The 21,575-nt window shown below is 37.9% G+C and overlaps 1 protein-coding gene across 1 annotated transcript in view; it reads right to left on the bottom strand.

The window, feature by feature from the left end:
- The window catches only part of kazna (kazrin, periplakin interacting protein a), a 180,277-nt gene that overhangs the window by 156,880 nt on the left and 1,822 nt on the right, over positions 1 to 21,575 (bottom strand). The window contains exon 3 of the mRNA XM_068306210.1: positions 5,273 to 5,430. Coding sequence (XP_068162311.1) covers positions 5,273 to 5,430 — 158 coding nt within the window. The remainder of the gene's footprint in view (positions 1 to 5,272; positions 5,431 to 21,575) is intronic.

Below are 21,575 nucleotides of genomic sequence, written 5' to 3' on the forward strand. Positions count from 1 at the left end.
ATGCAGAGGGTAATTACTAAAGCACACTGTTTGTTGGTGCTTCAGTAAAAGTGCAATAAGATGGTCAAAGATTTCAAGCATGGTCCTATAATTTAATGGTCAAGAAGTAGAGTCATTTATTTCACATGTATGTGAAGGATGTGTATGTGTAGGAAAACACGTCTTGACCCACTGAAATAAACAATGCCACAGCAAAAGAACAGTTTGGCCAAGGTAACGTCAGCAGATTATGACAGGCTGGCAAGTTTAGTGACACTGTTGAGATATGGTGACAGCGCAATTCTAAATGAATTCGGTTAATATTATAGTCAGTTCATGATGAGAAGCTCCAAGACTCTTCACTGAGCCAATTTTATGTCTTATTAGGAAATCATCCAAATAAACCTCTGATGTTATCAAGTAAAAACAGACATTGGCACATATCAGTCACGTGTTTGTGATTAACTCCAGCTCTATTTGTATTGTTAATATGAACATTTGTATTCATGCAGCTTGCACAAATATCACCCATTTTACTCTCTTACAATTGAAGTAATATTGTGTCCATGTGACCTCTGGAGCCACTGGGTTCAGAAACACCAAGGTATTAAATCTCTACAATATCTCATGACAGAGCTAAGTCTGTACCCTGTGGAGACATACAGTATATTGATTCTGTAAGGATAGCAGAAAATGTTAACAATATTGATTTGTTCTGTGCTACGATTACTGACTTTAGTGAAAAATGAATCAAATTAAATATGTTCCTCATATATTTCATATATTTCATTCATTGTCTCTCAAATTGCGTGTAGTTTTGCAACAAGAAAACTGCGCATGGAATTGTTTCCTATTTCAGACAGGCATGTCTGCAGCTTCTCACTGATGATTATAACAGAGTGGAGGTCTAAGGGAGTCAGGTAGACCCTATTTATCAGTATCTCTACTCAGTCATTGTCAAAGTCACCTCTACTGGCCTCCGAATAGCACCCACGTTCCCCATTCCACACTAGTGATGAGTGTCAGTTCAACTAATGTAGTCACAGCAAGGTACGGCACGGGGAGGGGAGCCAGAAGAGGGGTCAGTGGCAATGGTTCAGCAGCCAATTTCCTTTCAGCTTGACATAGGGTTGCAGATGAGATGGGCCTTTGGAGGAAAAGATGGATCCACAGAAAGCAGCTTGCAGGACAATAGTGGTATTCTGGTAAGATGGTCATGATCTAATGATTTGTAGTGACAAAGCTGGAAAGGGCGAGGGCAGGTTTGAGAGCTTGAAGAGTTTCAGATATTTGTACTAGTTGATCTCATTAAGCCAGTGTGTTTGTAAGCTTGTGTAATGAGTCCCTCTCAGTTTAGGTGGAAATGAAGGAGACCCATAGAACTCAAAAATAGTGGCAGTCAGGATTAATCACATCTCTGGAAACAAAAGGCTTTGTTAGAAATAGTTTGACACTATTTAATGTCAACCAATAATTATTTTTCAATTGTGAAACAATGACAGCCACCTAAATATGTGGGAAATGTTTTATTCTATTATATAAAAATTAATTTGTCATTTCTTGTGTTTTTCAAAATACATAAGAATAATAACTGCTTTGGTGTGATATCAGGGTCAAAATTAATTAATCAGTTATTTATGAGACCATTGAAATGACACAATGGAAAACATTTCCACATTGCCAGGTGTGTGATATTTCCAAATTTGCCTGAAGCCCTCAAATTAGGGCTCTTCTTTTGCTACCGTAATTTACATTTTATAGTTTAGATCTGATGTACTGAAGAATATGAAGATATTTTTTTCTCTATATTCATACACCAGCCTGTACTGCATGAAACATCTTGATCAGAGCGAACAAAAGATGGGGCTGGTTTGTTTATTTCCAGTGTGTTGATCCATTTCGATTTTGTACAAATGGTAACAAATAATAATAGCCAAACAGAGGGGGAGCCAGAAAGCACTTAATGCCTCACAACGTTGTATATTAAAGTTAATGACCAGTTTCATTCAACATCTGTGACTTTGTATCTCATACACTACATTTTCAACAAAATGAAAATGAATTTGCATTTCTAGAATAGAGTACAGATAACATTGTTAGAATCAACACTACAAGCATATGTGTATTAAATCGCATGTATTGCAATCATGCTCTTTATGTTGCTACTCGAGTTGGCAGAATCTCCAATTAGGAGAGGGATGATGTGGCCATCTCCTGTTTCTCCTCCCCCTTCATTACAAAGAAAGAAGGAGAGAACAAGATAACAGATACCTAGAGAATGTCACATATCAGGGAAATTATGTTGCTGACAGAGGAAATTATAGCTTGTTGCATCCATGTTACATACAGTCAATATTTTCATTTCACATGAGCAGCTCTCAAACAGCATTCATTGTCATCTAAAACAAATTGCGCTGGCATGAAATGAAGCATGAGGTTGACTCCTACATGAGGTTGTTTTGTTTCACAGTGTGTGGTTGTTTTTTTTTATATTTGTTCCCCAACATTCCATCATCCAGGTGAATAAACTTTATTTATGTATATCGTCCTGGATAGTGTCACTGAATTGCATAGACCTGTGTTTTCAAAATGATTAATCCTCATTTATACTTGTGCTTATGAGGCGATGCATCATTTAGAGAAAAATGCCAAGAACAACTTCTGCCTGGTAGAACACTTGTTTAGTCTCTGACCTAAAGTCCAAACACAAAATGCTTTCATTTGCTGCACAAAAATGAAGCTGACATTTTATGATTAATAGATTAAAGTTTAGTTAATTAAGTGTCACCTGATTGACTGATCAAGCAACCAATGTGTTTACTACTAATTGCATGTACAGTTGTTGTATTTTTGTTGTATTTTATAATTCTTTTTGTGGCATTTGAATTTTCACTATAGTATAAGAAAAAGCACCATTCTGACTTCATCAAATGAGATAAACCCAAAGTTAAAGCATCCACACCTAAAATTGTTATCACAAGTTTATATATAAAAGTGAAACTGTGAATTGAGTTGCTTACAATGCTATCATCACTGGTTACAACTGTTTCACTGACATGAATGAGCGCTGGTGAAGATTCTGAAGCTGACCTGTAAACATCCACAACGTATGTCAGAAGTTGGTACCAAGAGTCGATTTGCATTTTCAACATGCAGTATTAACAACAGCATAGCGGGCTGACAATGATAGAAAAGATCTCAACCCAAAGCTAGAAGCACTCCGAGAAAGTAGACCTCTGATAATGGTACTGTTTCCAGTTATTCTCCATATGCATAGGGGACAGCAGACATCACGTAGCGTCTCCATAATAACGTCACTGTACTCAGATCTGCCAGATGAATTCATTCCAGCTGAATCATTACAACCAACATATAGCTTCTTACCTTAAACAGATACATAAAATCCCTGTAAATTTGTTTCATCTCAGCTACATATTATTGTTAAGTAATATAAATCTCCTCCTACAACAGTATATGCTTAAATCAATCAGATTCAGATTATGATTCAGACCTGGATCTACATAGTCTCCCATGCCTTAGGATATTATTTAAATTTTTCTGTTATTAGTTTTCATGATGTTGTGAAAATTATGCAAGAAAGACTTTTTTTTTGTTTTTGCAATTTTGGAAAAGGTTAAGCGATCCAGAATCTGCATTCATATACGGATCTCACTGACAATTTAATCGACTCTTCCTCAGCCCAAGAGCAAACACTTGACAAAAATGATGACATTCTGATTTGTTGTGGACTAGTGAAAAAATCAAAAATGATAATCATCTGTCACTTTCTTTGGGGGTTAGGGTTTGGGACAAACTGGGCAGAAGCAGGGAAGGAAATAAAATAATTTAATATTGATTCATTTATGAATTATTAATTATTAAAAAATGCATACAATATAATGTGGCTGCAAGAGGGCAGAAGCCAATGTCTGTATTTATGTGCTGGTCCCATAAATACAGATGGTTGTATCAGGAAGGGCATCTGACGTAAAACTTTTGCCAAATCAAACATGCAAATCAAATCTATGACTTCCATACCGGATCGGTCGAGGCCCAGGTTAACTATGACCGTCATCGGTGTTGTTCACCTACAGGGTGCCGTTGGAAATTGGACTACTGTTGGTCGAAAAAGGAGAGGAGGAAAGTGTGTTTGTAGGAAGAGAGAGAAGAGGAACACCAAGAGTATAGGACTGAGAGTAGGTAAGCAGGAAGGTAGACATACTGTGCGTTCAGGAGACCAGGTGGAAAGGTAGCAAGGCTAGAAGTTTAGGAGCAGGGTTCAAGTTGTCCTATCATGGTGTAGATAGGAAGAGAAATGGAGTAGGAGTTATCTTTAACTCCTGCTCCAGGACAGAGTGTCTATCTAACACTCTTTCCTGGAGTGTCAGATAGAGTGGTGAGTCTGAAGCTAGAAATAGGAGGCGTGATGTTCAATGTTAGGATGTGAGCTGGAGGAGAAAGACACACTACAGTGGACTTTGATGACATGATGCAGAGCATACCTAGAAGTGAGAGCGTTGTCATTGGTACAGACTTCAATGGACATGTTGGTGCAGCAAACAGAGGAGTTGAGGAGGTGATTGGCAGGTTTGTTATTCAGGAGAGGATGCAGAAGGACAGATGGTAGTTGACTTTGCAAAAAAGATGGAAACGGCGATAGTGAATACTTTCTTCCAGAAGAAGCAGGAACATAGGGTGACCTATAAGTGTGGAGGTAGGAGCACACGGGTAGACTACATCTTGTGTAGATGGTGTAATCTGAAGGAGATCAGTGACTGCAAAGTAGTGGTAGGCGAGAGTGTAGCCAAACAGCATAGGATGGTGGTGTGTAGGATGACTCTGGCGGTGAGGGAGATGAAGAGGGCAAAGGCAGAGCACAGGACAAAATGGTGGAAGCTGAAAAAGGAAGAGTGTTGCATGACTTTTAGGAAGGAGTTAAGACAGGCTCTGGGTGGTCAGGAATGAGTACATCAGAGGGACAGCACATGTTAAAGGTTTTGGAGATAAAGTCAGAGAGGCCAGACTGAGATGGTTTGGACATGTCCAGAGAAGAGATAGTGAATATATTGGTAGAAGGATGCTGAGTTTTGAACTGCCGTGCAGTAGGCCAAGAGGAAGACCAAAGAGGAGGTTTATGAATGTAGTGAAAGAGGACATGAAGGTAGTTGGTGTGAGAGCAGAGGATGCAGAAAACGGTTAGATGGAGGCAAATTATTTGCTGTGGCGACCCTTGAAGGGAAAAGCCGAAAGGAGAAGGAGAAGAAAAAATGCATACAATATCTGCATACAATACCTGTGCATCCACAAGGAGGTGCCTCATTAGGGTCATGGACTTTTGCATTGTCTCCTTTTCTGGAGGATGGAATGCATGCTCCTCCTGCTCCAGGGGCTTGTGTCCAGTAACCATGAAGCTCGCAATCTGGTCATTCAGGCTGTTCAGAGACTGCACAGCTAGAGGGAGACACAAAAATGAATGGCACCACAGACAGAAATTGTAACACACAACACATCGGTTTCATTTGCACTTAATCAACAGTGATATTAAGAATATATCCACACTATGTCACTACACTCCTCTTTATCCTCCAAACAAAAGATTGTATTACATAAGATTATTAGAGAATACTAATGACAGTTTTTTGTATGTCATTTCTGTAAGTGTAGGCGGGCGAGGCTGAATAATAACATGCTTTCAGTACAGCAGACATTAAATATTCATTCTTCCTCCATGCCATTCAGAGCTAGCCTTTTAGTGAGTAACAACAGAGATAACTTCCCTAATGCCATACTGTCACCAACTTTCTCTGTCAACGCCCTTTCTGTTCCAGAATGTTCCATGTCAGCCTGAGAGTCATCCTGTTTTTGTTTCTCTGCTCTTGCCCTTGTCCGTTTCCACATTAAAACCTAGCCACCCTTACAGTATTTCCTACTTCTCAAACACACACATACATGCACACACAGACTTCCTCACTTTTCTTCCATGTGCCATTAATCCCTTCATTCTTTGAAAGGTCAGCATAGCTATTTTTAAGACCACCTACTTGGGTTAAAATGTTGGATAAATTAAAAACTTGAAGGAAAAAAGCATTTGCATATTTCTGTGTATTTTTAGCACATCTTTTGGTGGTACAGTAACCCTCTAATGTCTTGTTATCCATCTTCCTGGAAGTCAAACGTCCCTAAAACCACACATTTAGAGTCTTTGCCGGTAGTGAGAGATATGATGATCAAGGATTAACCTTGTGTCCAGATGCGATTTGATGCATACTCTGACCCCTGTTCTGATGGAATCCAGCACATCTCTACCAAATTAAGAAATGCAGCCTGTTAGACAGAGGATTTTAGAACAAGAATCTGGATAGTCTTTTCAGGATGAAAATAAAAAGCCTCTTTCAAACCGAAAAGCCCAGGCAAAAAAAAGAGAGCAAGTACATAGATTAATGCGTTATATAACCAAAAAATTCTTTGAGCATGGTTGACATTTCTGAGCAAACAAGCTTTGAGAAGAAAATATGACATGTCGGCACTGAAGGCAAAGGAGATAAGAGGAGACTGAAGAGGAAGACTGTGTCCCCTCGAGGTGAGCATTGAGCAGAGAGATGTCTGAATATGTGAGTGGGCTGGTTGTCGCACGAGTAACTTACTACAGTATTCCCTCAGATACTTCACTTTATACTAATTGGAGCTGATTTAAAGGTGAAAGGCTAAATACTTGCTTGCTTCTAATTTCAGCTTTAACTAAAATGTGAATCACTTAGACACATTTAACAGTCAAACCTTTATTAGAGACTCATTCAATCACTTACTCATAGCGCTATCTAGTGGCTAGTTAGTGAACATCTAGCCACTGGTGACAACATCAGGGTCATAAATACTTCTAAGTAGGGGAATGGAAATCTGTTTGACCCAGTTGTGTTTGCCTAATGAACAGGAAGTGAATAACAGGAATTTTCTCAGGAACCTGAACTTCAAATGACCAGAAGCTTGTTGACACATATTTTCCTTTAAATACACAGTATGGTCTCTTTGTATTACTTTCATTGTATTACAGATAACCAAAACCACTGATATTAATAGATTAATTCTGCCGACAAAATAACAAGGACGAAGGAAAAATGTTTGTTTAGACTGACCACTTTGGTCACAGTGATGGACAGGGTAATATAGGGATGTTGGAGCTGCCAAAAATAATAATACAACAAATGTCAAGTTACAGGGTCTGACATTCTGTGTCTTCGGCTGCTAACTGAAATAGATTTCACCTGCAGCTTGCCTTCAGCAAATCTGAAACCTGATGAGACAAGAAAAAGCATGAGATGAAAAGGGAAGATAAAATTGCATGCAAAGAAAAGAAAATTGTTATTCCATGTCAGTGGGTGGGCTCTTCCTGTCTTCTTTCATTTTCTATCGTTTTCCTTTTTATCCTACCTTGGAATAGGAAATCTTAGGTACTTTACATTTCTTCTTATAGATCAGGAACAACCCAATGAATTGAAAGCACAGCATTTAAAGTGCATTTTAGAAGAAGGTATGTTTTGTGTTGTATGTCTTAGTTCTCATGTATCGTTAAGACAGCTTCAGCAATATAAAACTAAAATTAAAATAATAAAACTGGAAGCTGAAAAGGCAGTGGGATTAATCCTAAAACTAAAGAGGAAAAATACAAACTGAAGGAACAACAGTCCAGTGAGATGCATAGAAAATATAAAGCAAACAGTCAACTAAAGAGGGAAAACATATCAACCTTCAGCCACATAACCAGGAGAACATCAATGTAAAATTTTAGACAACATTTCATCTCTTCTATATTCAGAACAACATATAAAGCTTCATTTACCCTGGTATTGGTAATGAACTGGTAAAATCTAAATAGACTTTCCATCTTGTTAACATTCAGGCATTCAAAACCAAAATAAATACATCAAAATTCATGATGAGAATGCAATATAGATACATTTTTTAAAAATATATAAGAATGAAGAAACAGATTTGTCTTATTTGTCCCTTCACTTTTTCTAAAACCATATTTTAAAAATTGATTTGCATCAAATGATTCCAAAGCCTCACAATGACAGACAGCTACAGCCAGGAAAGAGTCCTCTTCTTCTTCATATTCCTTTGGAATTACTGTTACCAATGGCATGTGATTCAGTGTCTGCAGAATTAAGATCATTTTAATACGATGCGCTTCCTAACCATCTGCAAATGGAACAGATGGGTTGTAAGAGTTATAAAGACAATTTAAGTATGCATGGGTCCATTAATAGCATCATTAAGGTCAAAATAATGAAGTTATTTTAAGTAAAGGAAGCATTAAGCTGTAGAATCATTAGGCCATGTGGAGCAAAACTTAGTATGGAGAATGTCTGACGCATTTTATAACCAAATTATAAAGGCACGTAGAAAATATTATTCTGATATGAATGACAAGACAAATGAAGCAGCAAATCATTTTATGCCAAGGGTAAAACAAAGCTTTGTTCCTAAATTGATCCTGAATTAATCAGGAAGGAAACAACTGCTATGAAAGTCAAATAGACCAAGATGAAAATGGCTTCATGTCAGATGTTTTAAAATATGAGAGGGTCTGAAATTCTCACAAACGTCAAGAAAAAATATTTGTAACAAATAACTGAAGGGGCGAGTGACCAAAAACCATAAAAAGTGTTGTTATACAACACTGCCTCCTACCGGTGGCATCAAACAATACAGCGTTGGTGTGTTACCGTGGGGCAAAGAAACCACCTAGGTAAGGTGCAAGTCTGTATAATTCGTACACACATGCGGTGCATTCAGCACATTACATCCTCTTCTGTGATGTCAGTAATGTTTGGCTCCTGATTTTTTGTTTGTTTGTTTGTCTGTTTGTTTTGGAGGGAGGGTGTCATAAACACTCTGAGGTAATATTAAATAAAACTACACTCTATTATTATGATTAAGATTAAGAAGCTTTATCATCATACATGGAACATCGAGATTGCAAGGTGTGAATGTAAAATGAAGATCATTTTGACCTTGAAGCTACGCATTTACAAAAATTTAAAAAAGAAAAAAACCAGGCAAAAATGAACACATTCAAAGGTTCAGTTTTCCTCATACATGGTGAGGCTCAAGAAATTTTCCAATTCTGTCTCTCTATAAAGCCAACGAAGTGAAGGTAATTCACCAGGAGTGTGGGTTTTTATAACATAAAATATAATCAAGATACATTCTTTAAGAACATTTGGTGCTATTTTTTTTTTAAATGACTCCTTGTTAGGTGTGATCTCAAACTGCTGTGATCAACTGGGCACATGGCTAAAGGTATATTTTAATTTGATAAATATATGGTTGTACCATCATTAACATATCCTAATAGAATATTAAGTCTTAAATCAAGAATACAAAAAAAAAACATCAGTTCTGTATTGTAATTTATAGAATTACATATTGATCACCTTTCAGTTTTGTACAAAATGAATTCCCCTGGGCTCAGTGAAAATGTAAAATATTGTGACACAATTTTTGCATTACAGTAATTACTTACTAGAATTCAGTTAAATGCTGAATTTACAGGTACTTCTTAAACTGTATGTATAAAAACACTGATCAGAAGTGACAGCCCTCAATAAAGTGCTGGTTGTCGCATACCATGAACATTAGCGCTTTATGCATGTTTGCAGACTAGACATGTACTTGAAAGCATGATGCAAGGTTCACATGCTGATGGTTTGTTTAGTGGCAGAGGCAGAGTGATAAAACACATCACTCGCTCTGAGGAGCGGAACCCCGGGGGTTCTACTGCTGTGGAACAGACAGCCACCAGTAGAACCATCCGTCTCTCTGCAGAGCTCATTAAATCCCACTAATCCTATCTGTTACCACAGTAATAGGGGGATACAGAGAGAAGCACAAATTAGATGTGGTTTCCTGCAGGTGGTTCACGATGCGCTTAAAATATCCTTTGTGTATTTGTGTGTATATATGTGGTATATACTGTATATATATGTGGGTTTTTTTACATGCAGTGGCTCTCCATTTCTGCCTTTTTCTGCCTCCTAACACAGAAAACACCCCCTCCGTTGTTTTCTCTCTGTTTCTGCTGAGCTTTACTTAACTGAAGTGCTCTTCCTCTCTCTGCCCTCATTCTCATATTTCTCTGCTATTTTTGAAACAACATCCTCAATTCTTGAATGGATTACAAAGCAGCTTAAGCTTGTACTTGTAGTGCAGCATGTGAGACAGAACAATCAGAAACAGCATTTGAAGTCTTGATCCAGAGGGACAGTGGCTGCATTTTAATAGGACAGAAGTTGGTTTTGCATTAACTTTATCCTCTCATGAAAATATAAGGCTAATAAACTTGTCAGCTGATAAATAGAGTCAGGCCTCTTAAATTAAAAATGAGAAGCCTTATGTGAGATGTTTAGAGTCTCTGCACAAACAGGAAGGATTCAACACTAAGATCCCACCGCCCAAGTCTGACATTATTCTTTTCTTAACTCAAAATTGTCTGAGTTGTATGCTTTGAGAATATTATATGCAGTCTTTTCACAGACACTGGGTGGTCGGACTCAGTGCTGTCACAGCAGATCCATGCACTTTAAAAATGTTCTTTGTAAATACTGTCAAAGTTTGGATCTAGGCCAAGTATGTAGAGGCTGGTGAATCTCTTCCTGTGTTTGTCATAAAAGAGATTTCACTCGTTTATTGAAACCGCCTTTACTGCCATGCATAAAATGTGGATCCCAGGATAAAAATCTCTGATTGAAACTCAAAGCTTAACATCTGAAAACTCCATGAGCGTCTCACATCCGTGAGGCAGCATTTATAAAGTGGAACTTCTATTTCTTTTCTTTCTTTCTTTCTTTTTTTTTTTTTTGGTGACACCATGTGAATTTTGATTACAGAAACTCTTTCTATCAATGCTGTCTCTGCACACATTGAACAGCAGCATATAACTAATATTTAGTCCATTTCAAAACATAGTAAACAATATCATAGAAAATTTGACTCATGGCAGTGCTTCAGAGGCAAAACTGCTCATCAGTGAAGTGGATTAATAACATAAGAGTAGACTGTATTGCAGCTATGTATAAGAAGTCAGTGCACTGGCACCAGGAGAGAGGTTGAGACATGAGGAACATGAATCACACTTGACAAGGCCATTTCCTTTCACTGTCATCCCTGCTGATTTGGCTCTGGGGCACAGAAGCTGCTGCCAAAACATAAATAAGTTGGATTTCATTTAAATTGACGCACTTTTGTAAAGGTTTAATATATATTTTGCGTCAGTTTTTTTGGTAATGAAACAAATCCCATGGATCTGTCTCTAATAAGATTTAAATAGTTATGCAGTCATGAGAAATGGACAAATATCTTAAACCTTCTCATTGTAGAGCTAAATGGTACAAAAATGTTTCTGAAAACATATGAATTGAAAAATAGTAAATGCAGAAACTATATTTGGTTCGAGGCTTTTCCTCAAGGCTGGTGGAAAACTTTCATCAAAAAAATATTAAACACAGCATCCAAAATGCAATAAAATAAAAAAAAAATTGAATTTATTTTTTTGAAATGACAGGACTGCTGATATGTCAACAAGGAACATTTTGTAGCATAGCATTTGTACGTACCTGTACTTTTTGTGTCAATCCAAATCCTCTTATGGTGCTATCCTTCATGTGTTTTCATGGCAGATAGTTCCAGTGTGTGATGTTTTGGTCACGCATGTGCCCACCTTATTACCGGTAGATGGTCTTTTTATGTAAATATTTTTGGTTCAAACAGGCATTCATGGTTTTTTCATTGCAGGGAAAAAGCCCTTCCACAGTAAGGTCTGATGGATTGGTGCAAAGGGGCCAGTGGAACAATTGCCACAAATACATTCTCATCATTAGTGTGCGCTGGGAGGAGGTAGAAGATCACAGTGACTTTTTTTGTTGTTGTTTTTTACAACTTAAAAAAATATAATGTCATTGAATCCTTCTCATGCTATTTTCAATAAATTTGTCTTTAGGTAAAAAAAAAATATCCAGTGAGGATTTCAAATTGGAAAATGTAAAATGTTTTACTGTACTATAGAAAGTATTTGAATGTTTGCATCATATACTGAAGGACAGCAAGGCAGTACCAGATACTGTATGTTTACTGCACTGATACCTACAAGGCTAATCTGCTCTTTGTGCTCAGAGAACGTGTAACTACACACCGACAGTTTCCTCAATGATATATGGGTTTAATAACAGCAAACTAGTACAATCACAGTACTTTTTAAATCAACAAGTAACTGCTCCTACCTGCTTTTAAATCTTTAGTTTGTGGGCTGCACACATGTTCAACTAAGGCAACCCCTTCCTTCCTGTCCAACCACCTTGCTGGCTTACATATTTACATGTCAAATTATGCACTATTATTACCTCCTGGGAAGACTTTTAATGGTTGGTTTCACAATGTAACATGTTGGCATGTACCACATTTAGTGTCCATCAAACTGGATCTTTTTCCAAGATCCCAGCTGATGAAAATGTTCATGCCAGTGTAATTCACGGGTAGAAGATCACAAATAATTTGTTCCCCACTTTGTGCACTTACCAGTTGATAAACAGAGATATGAGCACAGATGTCTAACAGGCATTTATATATAAACATTCATAAAGATACATTAAAAAAAACAACAACAACAACAACAAAAGCAGAAATAAATAAAATAAATAGGAAGGCCAATGTCTTTCAAAATCAGTGAAATCTAAAAGGTTTAAGGCCTGTCAGTAGTTTTCTAAATTAATCTATTATTTAGGCATACAGACATGACTGAGGTATGGATAGAGTTAATGTATTTACTATTACGTACTGTTGTGTCATTCATTATAATAGTTAATGTTTAATAATTAATTATACACATTTCCACCTGAAGAATTAAATTCTTAGCATATTAATGCATTAGATAGACTCCTCTTCAATGTAGAGGTTGTGGTTCGGTGGTTGAGTCACACTGACTACTGTTCAGATGTGACCGATCTTTGAGGTCAGATCAGTGTAACAGCTCTGAATGGTTTTCTATCCCACTGTGCTGTTCTATCCTAACACCTCAGCTAGAGTGAGATTAGTCCCTTAGGCAGTAGGGTCTCTGATAACGACAGCACAATGTGACATTTTAAAGTCCCTCAGCACATCCAGGCAATGAAACATAGTCATCTAACCCTGGCTAGATGATATAGTATACAATTATAATGGTAACATGCTCATTTCTTGGCCTGATAACCTGCAGCTAATGTACAGTAAGTATCTCAGAAAATAATTATTTGCAGTCATTATTGTGATAGATGGGTTTTAATAATATCAGGGAAGGAGATTGTATACAAACCCATATGCCAAAACTAAAAACACATCCTATTTAGCTTTCATTTTAGTTTTAGAGACTGAGTTGTTCAGACCACAGTGAGTCAGAGACACATTCCAAAACTTACAACACAGATAAGACTTGCTAAAATTAAATGTGTAGAACTGGCCAAAGCAACATGCCTTGCCTGGAGCCATACACCTAGAGCCTCAGGTCATGACTTGTAGTGGCGTCAGACAGGTACATCCAGAAAGACAGCTTGCTGTCAGATTTCCTCGCATGGAAGCAAATGTTTCCATAACTGGGAAATCTACATTCAGACAATCGGGCTGACATCTAATCACTGTCCTCAGAGAGATGTTATATGGTTGATGAGGCAGTTGTTTTCCAGTTTGGCAGCAGGGTTTATCTCCCAGAACAATATTAGTCATGTCAATTCAGTTTAACTTATGAAGCACCAAATAAAGCTACGCCCTTTCCAGGAGAATAGGTCTGGATAGTAGGTAGTCTTTATTCTACAGACACCCAAAAAGCAAGAGCAAGCATTTAGCATCAGTGATGAGTAAAACCTGACTTTGAAAAGGCAGAATCCTCGAGACGACTCATACTCGAGTGGGTGAGTAACCCTCTGTTTTGGGGTGAGAGACGCAGAGATAGATGGGGAAGAGAGGAGGAGAAAACACAGTAATTATAATGCTGGTGATTAGGGCCGGATCCCAGCAGTAGATCCAATCACAGCCAAGAGAAGTCGTCTGCCTGACACTAAGATCCAAAATCTAAAGACAATCGTGTCTGTAGAAATCAATTGTTATTTCTGCCAAAGTTAGAAATTAATTCCCTTGCTCATGTTGTTGACATCCGCGGTGCACTGGCGTAGTGCCCAGAGTGTCCCCCGCCTCACGCCCTATGTCAGCTGGGATATGCTCCAGCTCCCCGTGACCCTCTACGGCGGATACAGCGGCGGTACATGAAAATGAATGAATGTTGTTGACATCAAAAGTGAACAGGCTATAAAGGATCTCTACATGACTTAAATGGCATGAGGTTTTGTTGATGCTTTTCAGATGGTTAGATATTTCCCTGGACAATAATTCCTACAAGTGAAGTGGGCTACAAATAAAATTCCCACTGGTACTCAAAGTCACGATTTTCTCCAAATGGTCAACTCTTCATGTAAACTTGTACGCGATTGGGATTTAAAGCCTGAGCTTTTACCACTCATCAATGATCTCTTGTCTCATACAGGAAAACTTGGCAGAGACAGATTGTTTAGATCGGAGAGCACAGGCGCCTGAAGTGAGGATTTAGAAGTAGCAAAGTGAAGGATTAGAGACTATGAGTGACATGATCGGCAGAAAATTTACATGCTGGTGCTGACGCATCATCCAACTGCCACTGCAGATAAATGTAGCCAAGAAAGGAAACAGGCTTCATGTGAATGCCAAGAAATACAAAACACACCGTGGAACAATCTCAAGAGCAAATATAATCAACTTTCAGTGATTAGTGAGGATTACAGTTGCCTTGCAGATGAGCCAGATGAGAAACTGATTGTCCTAAAACATGGCACGACTCCCCATGATCCCAGAAATAGAGTTAAACCAACAGCATCATCTTTTATTCTGAATCCCTTAATTCTATTTTAAGATGAGCAAATCTGAAGTAACACTCTCCAGAGCACTCCATGCCTTCAGAGTTCTCTCTTCAACATTGTGGACAAGCCGTGCCACTGATTCCTTATTTATAACATATCTGCCACTGGGGAGAAGAGTTTCAATAACCAAAATAGAGGTCAAATGTGATTTGATGCTGAAGGGTCTCTGTCCTGTCACCTGCTTTTTTTGTGTTACGTCAAAGACATTTTCTATTATAAAGTTGAATTTACCTCTTGTAAAAGAAACAGGCATAACGGGAAAGTTTCCCATGTTGATAACCTTTGATGCAGCTTGGGTGGTAATGGAAATTGTATTTCTAAGAAGTAAGGGTTAAATCTGATGGGACTTGAATGCAGCATGAGAATGCACCAACATGGTGGGGAACGGGGTGGTGATTCCATTCTCCAAGAAAGTTTCATAATAAATTCCAATTCCTCAACTTAATGTTAAGACATTAAAGAGTGTGAACATGCTGCTGTCTCTGAACATAAGCTTTGTTCAGCGTTACCCGGCTCATTTGAAACAATGCCAAGAAACAATGCAATTATAGACACGATTAACACCAAAGGTATCGTGAACTCTACCCTCACACTGCCCTGCCCTCCCCCCAGCACCTGACTACCTACGTATCTCTCCCTCCCCCAGTCAACTCAGGGACTGTGCACACGTCACTTCCCTTATGAGATTAGAGTATATAGAGATGTTAACCATCACTTGTGTTTCGTCTTATACTTCGTGCTGTACTGTCTGATGTACTGCCTGTGTTGTCCTGCCTGTGTTGTACTGCCTATGTTGTACTACCTGTGTTGTACTGCCTGTTGTACTGTCTGTGTTGTACTGCCTGTTGTACTGTCTACCATGGGTCAGAGAGGACTGCAATTTCATCTGTGCTGTATGTTGTGCATATATGGTATATTTGACAATAAAGCTGACTTTGACTTTGACTTACCTGCGCAGTGAACGGGTATGTCAACAGAACAGCAAAAAGACGCGAAGACAAGGACCTGTCGTTCTTTAGAAAACCTTCTGGGAAGGTACCGCGTTAAAAAAGCTAACGCATCCATATTATATTAGCATTGAGCTAACCGCCATTTAATTACTATTGGACTGTGTGGAATTAATAACAACTCTAGTTGTTATTAATTCCACAGTGAATTTATTTGAAAGTCGCATCTTTTTGCTGCTCTGCTGACACCACCGTTCACCGCGCAGGTAACCATGATATTTTTGGTGTTAATCGCGTCTAGAATTGTACTATTTTTTATGGCTGCTTAGCTATGTTTGGCCCCAGTGACGTATGACGCCCACGTGACCACTGAATGCGGAAGCTACCGCGGCGCAGATTTTAAGCTTTTTTGACCAAACGGATGATGCTACACACATAAAATTATTTTTTCTTATATTTTTCATAATGATGAATAACATATATGTCACTTATAATTAACTTACTGTCCCTTTTGGCAAACATCTGGCTGGCTGCACATCCACACATTGCCACTGAGTCTTTTGAACCAGTGGTAATGTTTAAAAAGTAATGTTGAACATCATTTGGCAGCAATATAATTTTTACGACATGCAAGTGACCTATAATGTCCTCATATTAAAGTCTAGGTATAACTACACCAACATCCGCACTATTTCTTCACAGAGTGGACCAGAATGCATGAGGTGATCATCTGTGCACACCAGATACGCTGTACTTGTTTGCCTACACGGTGAGCTTGAACAATGCTCTGTTTGTAAAATATTTGCCCAAAGAGAGAACTAACGGCAAACAAGAAATGGTTGGCGAGATCTGTTTAATCTCTGAAGTAACAAACAGAAACAAGTCAGAGTGTCTGCTCACCTTAAAAATCCATAGTATGTCCTCTCAACCCAGATAACTAAAAGTGCTGTCCATCTTGGGAAAAGAGGGAATAGTTCATTTTTCCACCTCTTCAAGCTTGAAATGTCACATGTCATAGACCATAGACTCCCGCTTTTCTTCACTGCCCCACATCTCTACACTATTCATCTCCAGAGCTGGATATAGGAAATGATGTTTCCATCACTGTTGTATTTATCATATCCAAATCTGCAACCTCAAGACGGAATGAGACAAACTTGCAGTTGTTTCCCAATTTGTAAAATGTTGGTCATTAAGCTCCACAAACAGTAACACTGTTAATTAAACCAGCAAAAAAACATTAGCTTTAGTAATAGAAAACGCTTAAAGCAGGTGTGTTATTTGCTTTTCTCCCAACCGAAACAACACTTGACTGAGCTACAGACCACTGAGCTGTTTAATACAAGACTCTGTTTGAGACTATTCCTTCATTGAAGTTGCTGGCTAATTGTTAGCTATACAGTTCTGTTATTAGTAGGTAAGAGCATCAAACACTTTCTGTCACAGCTTTGTGATTAAAATACGAATATCTCTATCTCTAAAACACAATCTGTCATTATTGGTTGGCACTCAGAAACATATGGTCAAGACGTTGCAGTTTGGTCAGCATCTCTCAGTATTGACCTTACTGTCGACCTGAACGAATCTGTCAAATAACTAATCAATCAATGACAGCAGGGGGTGGGGCTCAGGGAGCCAATAAAGGACAAACAGACATCAACTTTTTAATATTCTCTGTCTCTGATCCTCGCAGAAATTTTTAAAACATCTTTATGGGTATGTTTGGGCGGGATTTTAGGTTGATTCCTTTGTCAGACCACATTGTCATGAAATACCGTCTGTTCCTGTACCGGTGTGCTAGCTAAGTGAGTTAGAACATATTGGTGAAGGAAGTCAAGCAGCAAATGTACCCCTGTGGGTACAATACACAAATGTATTATAGTCAACAGAGGAGGTCCACTTCAAAATTCAATATCAGTTTAAGTTAGTTATTTATTCATCGCTTTTTCTGAACCGCACCGCAAGTCCAATCTTATGTGTGTGTACATGGATGCATGTATGTTTGTATGTATGTTTGTATGTATGTGTGTATGTATGCATGTATGTGTGTGTATGTGTTTGTGCATATATATCTATATATTACTTATTATTATTATTATTATTATTATTATTATTATTATTATTATTATTATTATTATTATTATTATATTATAATAAATGTATTATATGTTATATATTATTATATTAAATTTCTGAAACAACATTTCTTTTTTGCATTGTCTTCTGTTGGTGTTTGGGTGAACGTGTTTGTTATTCTCATGTGATTCTGAGGTCCTCCTGTGTTTTAACTTTACAGATGGTCGTAGCTTTATTTCTAACTCGTGTGTGGGAGTAGACCCGCTGGTGCAGACAGAAGACCTGCACTCATCAGTAATAGGTCTGGACATAAAGTTCGACATGATATGTTACATTTTTACCTGTGGGATGACTTTTTTGGTTTTGTTATGGCCTCATCCTTCTCATGTGAGGAACCCTTTGGCTAGTGTCTTTCACCCATGTGTGCTCCCCCTGCATGGAACTGGATTGGATTGATACACTTAACTGAGACCCGCCCACCTCCTCAACAAACTGGGTAATCTAAATGGAATGGCACCCAATCTGGCCCTAAGATCTGAGAGAACAATCAGGGAACAGAAGCTGTAAAATGCTTGGCCAGTGCTGTATTCCTGTACATCCCCACAGTTTTTAGTGTCACAAAAGTGTCTCTTTCCTAACACATCCTAGGTTACCATGGTAACTTTTTATTAAATTAAGTTAAAAACAATATATAAATGTTCCTTTTATCAATTCTTTCTGGAAACATTCTGATCAAACCAGACTTAAAGATGGGGTAATGTATAATGTATGTTTGCTGAGTCATAATGGAATCCAATTTGATTCATGTTATGATGCAGAAATGTTTTACATTTCAATCCAGACTTTTTCAGCATTGAAATCCATTGATATTTAAAATGGTTCCCAAGATGAATGGCTTTTGAAATTATTACATCTCAGTTGTATTCCAATGTGTTCCAATCACACATGCTTTGTATAGACTGTTCGGTAGTTATAATGTTAAAAGTCTTCATAGAAATTAAATATTAATGACAGTATATTCAACGGAATATAATATCATTATGTAATATTGTATAATATTCATTCATTTATTCATTTGCAGTACTGCTTCTTCTGTTTTCGCAGGTCATGGGGGTTGCTGGAGCCTATCCCAGCAGACTTACTGGCATGAAGTGGGGACACGCTCCAGGTATGTTTTGCTAGCACATTGTGGTAATGTTCAAATGAACAATCAATATGTCTAAAGAATAATCAAAACATGTGTTTTTTTGAAAATGTCAATAAAAGCTATTTTAGATAAATTGAATTTTGTGGACGATATAACTCTTCCCATGAACACACACATTATTCTAACATATAAAAAAACAACAACAGGGAAATTGAGGAAAACCTGAAAAGATGCAGAAATGCACACCTTAAGGTATTGCTCTCCAGGCAGTATTCACATTAATAGATAAATGGATTTTATGATGATGGTCCGTGGCTAGCTAATTATTTTATAGTGTGGTGAAATATTTGTGTGAAAGCAATTGTTAATCTGACTGTGTCTCTCATGGCTTCATTTCTATGCTGCTATGAATTTATTTATGCACCCTTGAAAATGACAGCAGATGGAGCACAAGCAATACTATTGATAGTCACAAGGGCATTCATTGTAATTGTCAGTTTTTCCTCAGAATAAATAAAATAAGGGTCTAATAAACAGTCAATATCAAAGGCTCATCACATGAGAAAAAGACATGATACCTGAGTGAACACTGACTGTACCGGCAAAAGTCTTGCAACGTGACTTCTAGTACATGATTAGCAACACCAGGAGCATGAAGCTAATCTCTCACTACAGGAAAGCCCACTGGGTAAGAAGGTGTGAGGAATCTGTGAGTGCACTGGAGTCATAACATGAGTAGGAGGAGGGGAATTAATCACTTCAAAGAATACAAAAATATGTTCTACAGTTGCAGTGGTCACATATTAAAACTTCACATCACGTTCACCTCAGCCAAGCAGAGATTTGTTATGGTTTCAAAGAATCAGATCTTTAATATGCAAACATGACGGTTACCTAAAAAATATTTTTATCTCTCAGTATTGACTGCTTGTTCTTTACATACAATTAAAAATATTTATGTATTTGTTTAAAAGAACAGTTAATTTACCAAAATGTGTCAGTGTAGCTTTAAACACGGGACGCTCCAAGTCAGCATACTGACAGACAAAATATCTAACACAGCCAAAATTTACCCTGGATGTTTACATGCTGATTTATTTTCAGGTTTATGAGTGGGATGAGGGACAGAAAAAAGAATCGCAAGCATGAAAAATCAGGAGTTTTGTTTGTTTGTGTATTTATTTGTTTGTGTTTTTATTTGTTTGTGTCTTTATTTGTTTGTTTGTTTTTGTTTTGTGATACTTCAGGTATTTGTACTTATCCACAATCCCTCAACAGCCTGTAGGTGTGCTTCAGAAAATTTTCTGCAAATGAGCGTTAAACTGTTGAGCGTTACCTTTGACTACACATTCATAACACATTTCTGTTTGAAACCGTCTTTTATCTTTAAGCCTAGTTTACTGGGAACCTAAAGGCAGTGAGTGATCAGTAAATAGATATTGGCCTGAAATGCATTTACTAAGTCTTACATATAAAAAACAGATTTTCTAAAACACTGTGACTATTTCCTGTCATGGGAACTTAGTTGTCATATTCCCCCAAAACTGGAGCATTTCCCTCTTCGGGGTTTTTGACAACACATCAAAACACTGAACACAGAATCACACCTCGAGAGGGGAGAAGGGGAATTGTTGCAGGATTATGCACCTGGCACTGCCACGTGAATTTGATTCACACACAGAAAAAAAAAAAAACTGGGAAGTATTTATTCTGCCAGGTACCACCAGAAGGTTTTTAATATTCAAGTCTTGGGCATGTGCAGCGCTCATGTAATGGAATTTCTTTCTGCAGTTCAGGCAGGCCTTTGCTTGAGCTGAGGGACTTCTGATCCAATGATGGGTGACAGCCAATGATAACAAAAAAATCCCCTTCTAATTACTGTTCGGTTATAGTCGGCCAGAGCTTCTGTGGATTATTCCTCCAGCAGCCATGTAACAGTAAGTAAGGTTCTGGCTAAAAATAGAAAAAGAAACACCCATTTCATATTCGCACAATTTTCAGCTTGCTCACTTTTTTTTGCCCCCCCCCCTCACCACCACCACCACCACCATCCCCTCCCTCCTCTTCCTTTCCTTTCCCTCTCCAGCACATCCGAAATCACAGACGTGCAGCACAGGCTTCAAACAGCATAGATAACTTGGGAGCACAAGACTGACAGTAATTCACCACACAATGATGATGTTCTTTCACATAAACACAGAGTAGTGTTTTGGTATAATTCACCAGAGCTCTCACTTATGCTGTGACAGATAAGTCAACATGTTGGAGCCACTGACAACGAGTCCAAAGTCTGACATTGTGTTGCCTTTAACTTTCAGTTGAATGAGAGAAAGCAACAGAAAATCAGTGAAATGTTAGCCTCTGGACAATTGTTAAATAAATGAATAACAAAGACTTAATATTCAGTGCGAGTGTATTTTCAGTCGGTAAACAAATTACACCGAAAAAAGC

Source organism: Antennarius striatus, chromosome 2, assembly GCF_040054535.1.
Source record: "Antennarius striatus isolate MH-2024 chromosome 2, ASM4005453v1, whole genome shotgun sequence".
In the NCBI taxonomy this organism is placed as follows: Eukaryota; Metazoa; Chordata; class Actinopteri; order Lophiiformes; family Antennariidae; genus Antennarius; species Antennarius striatus.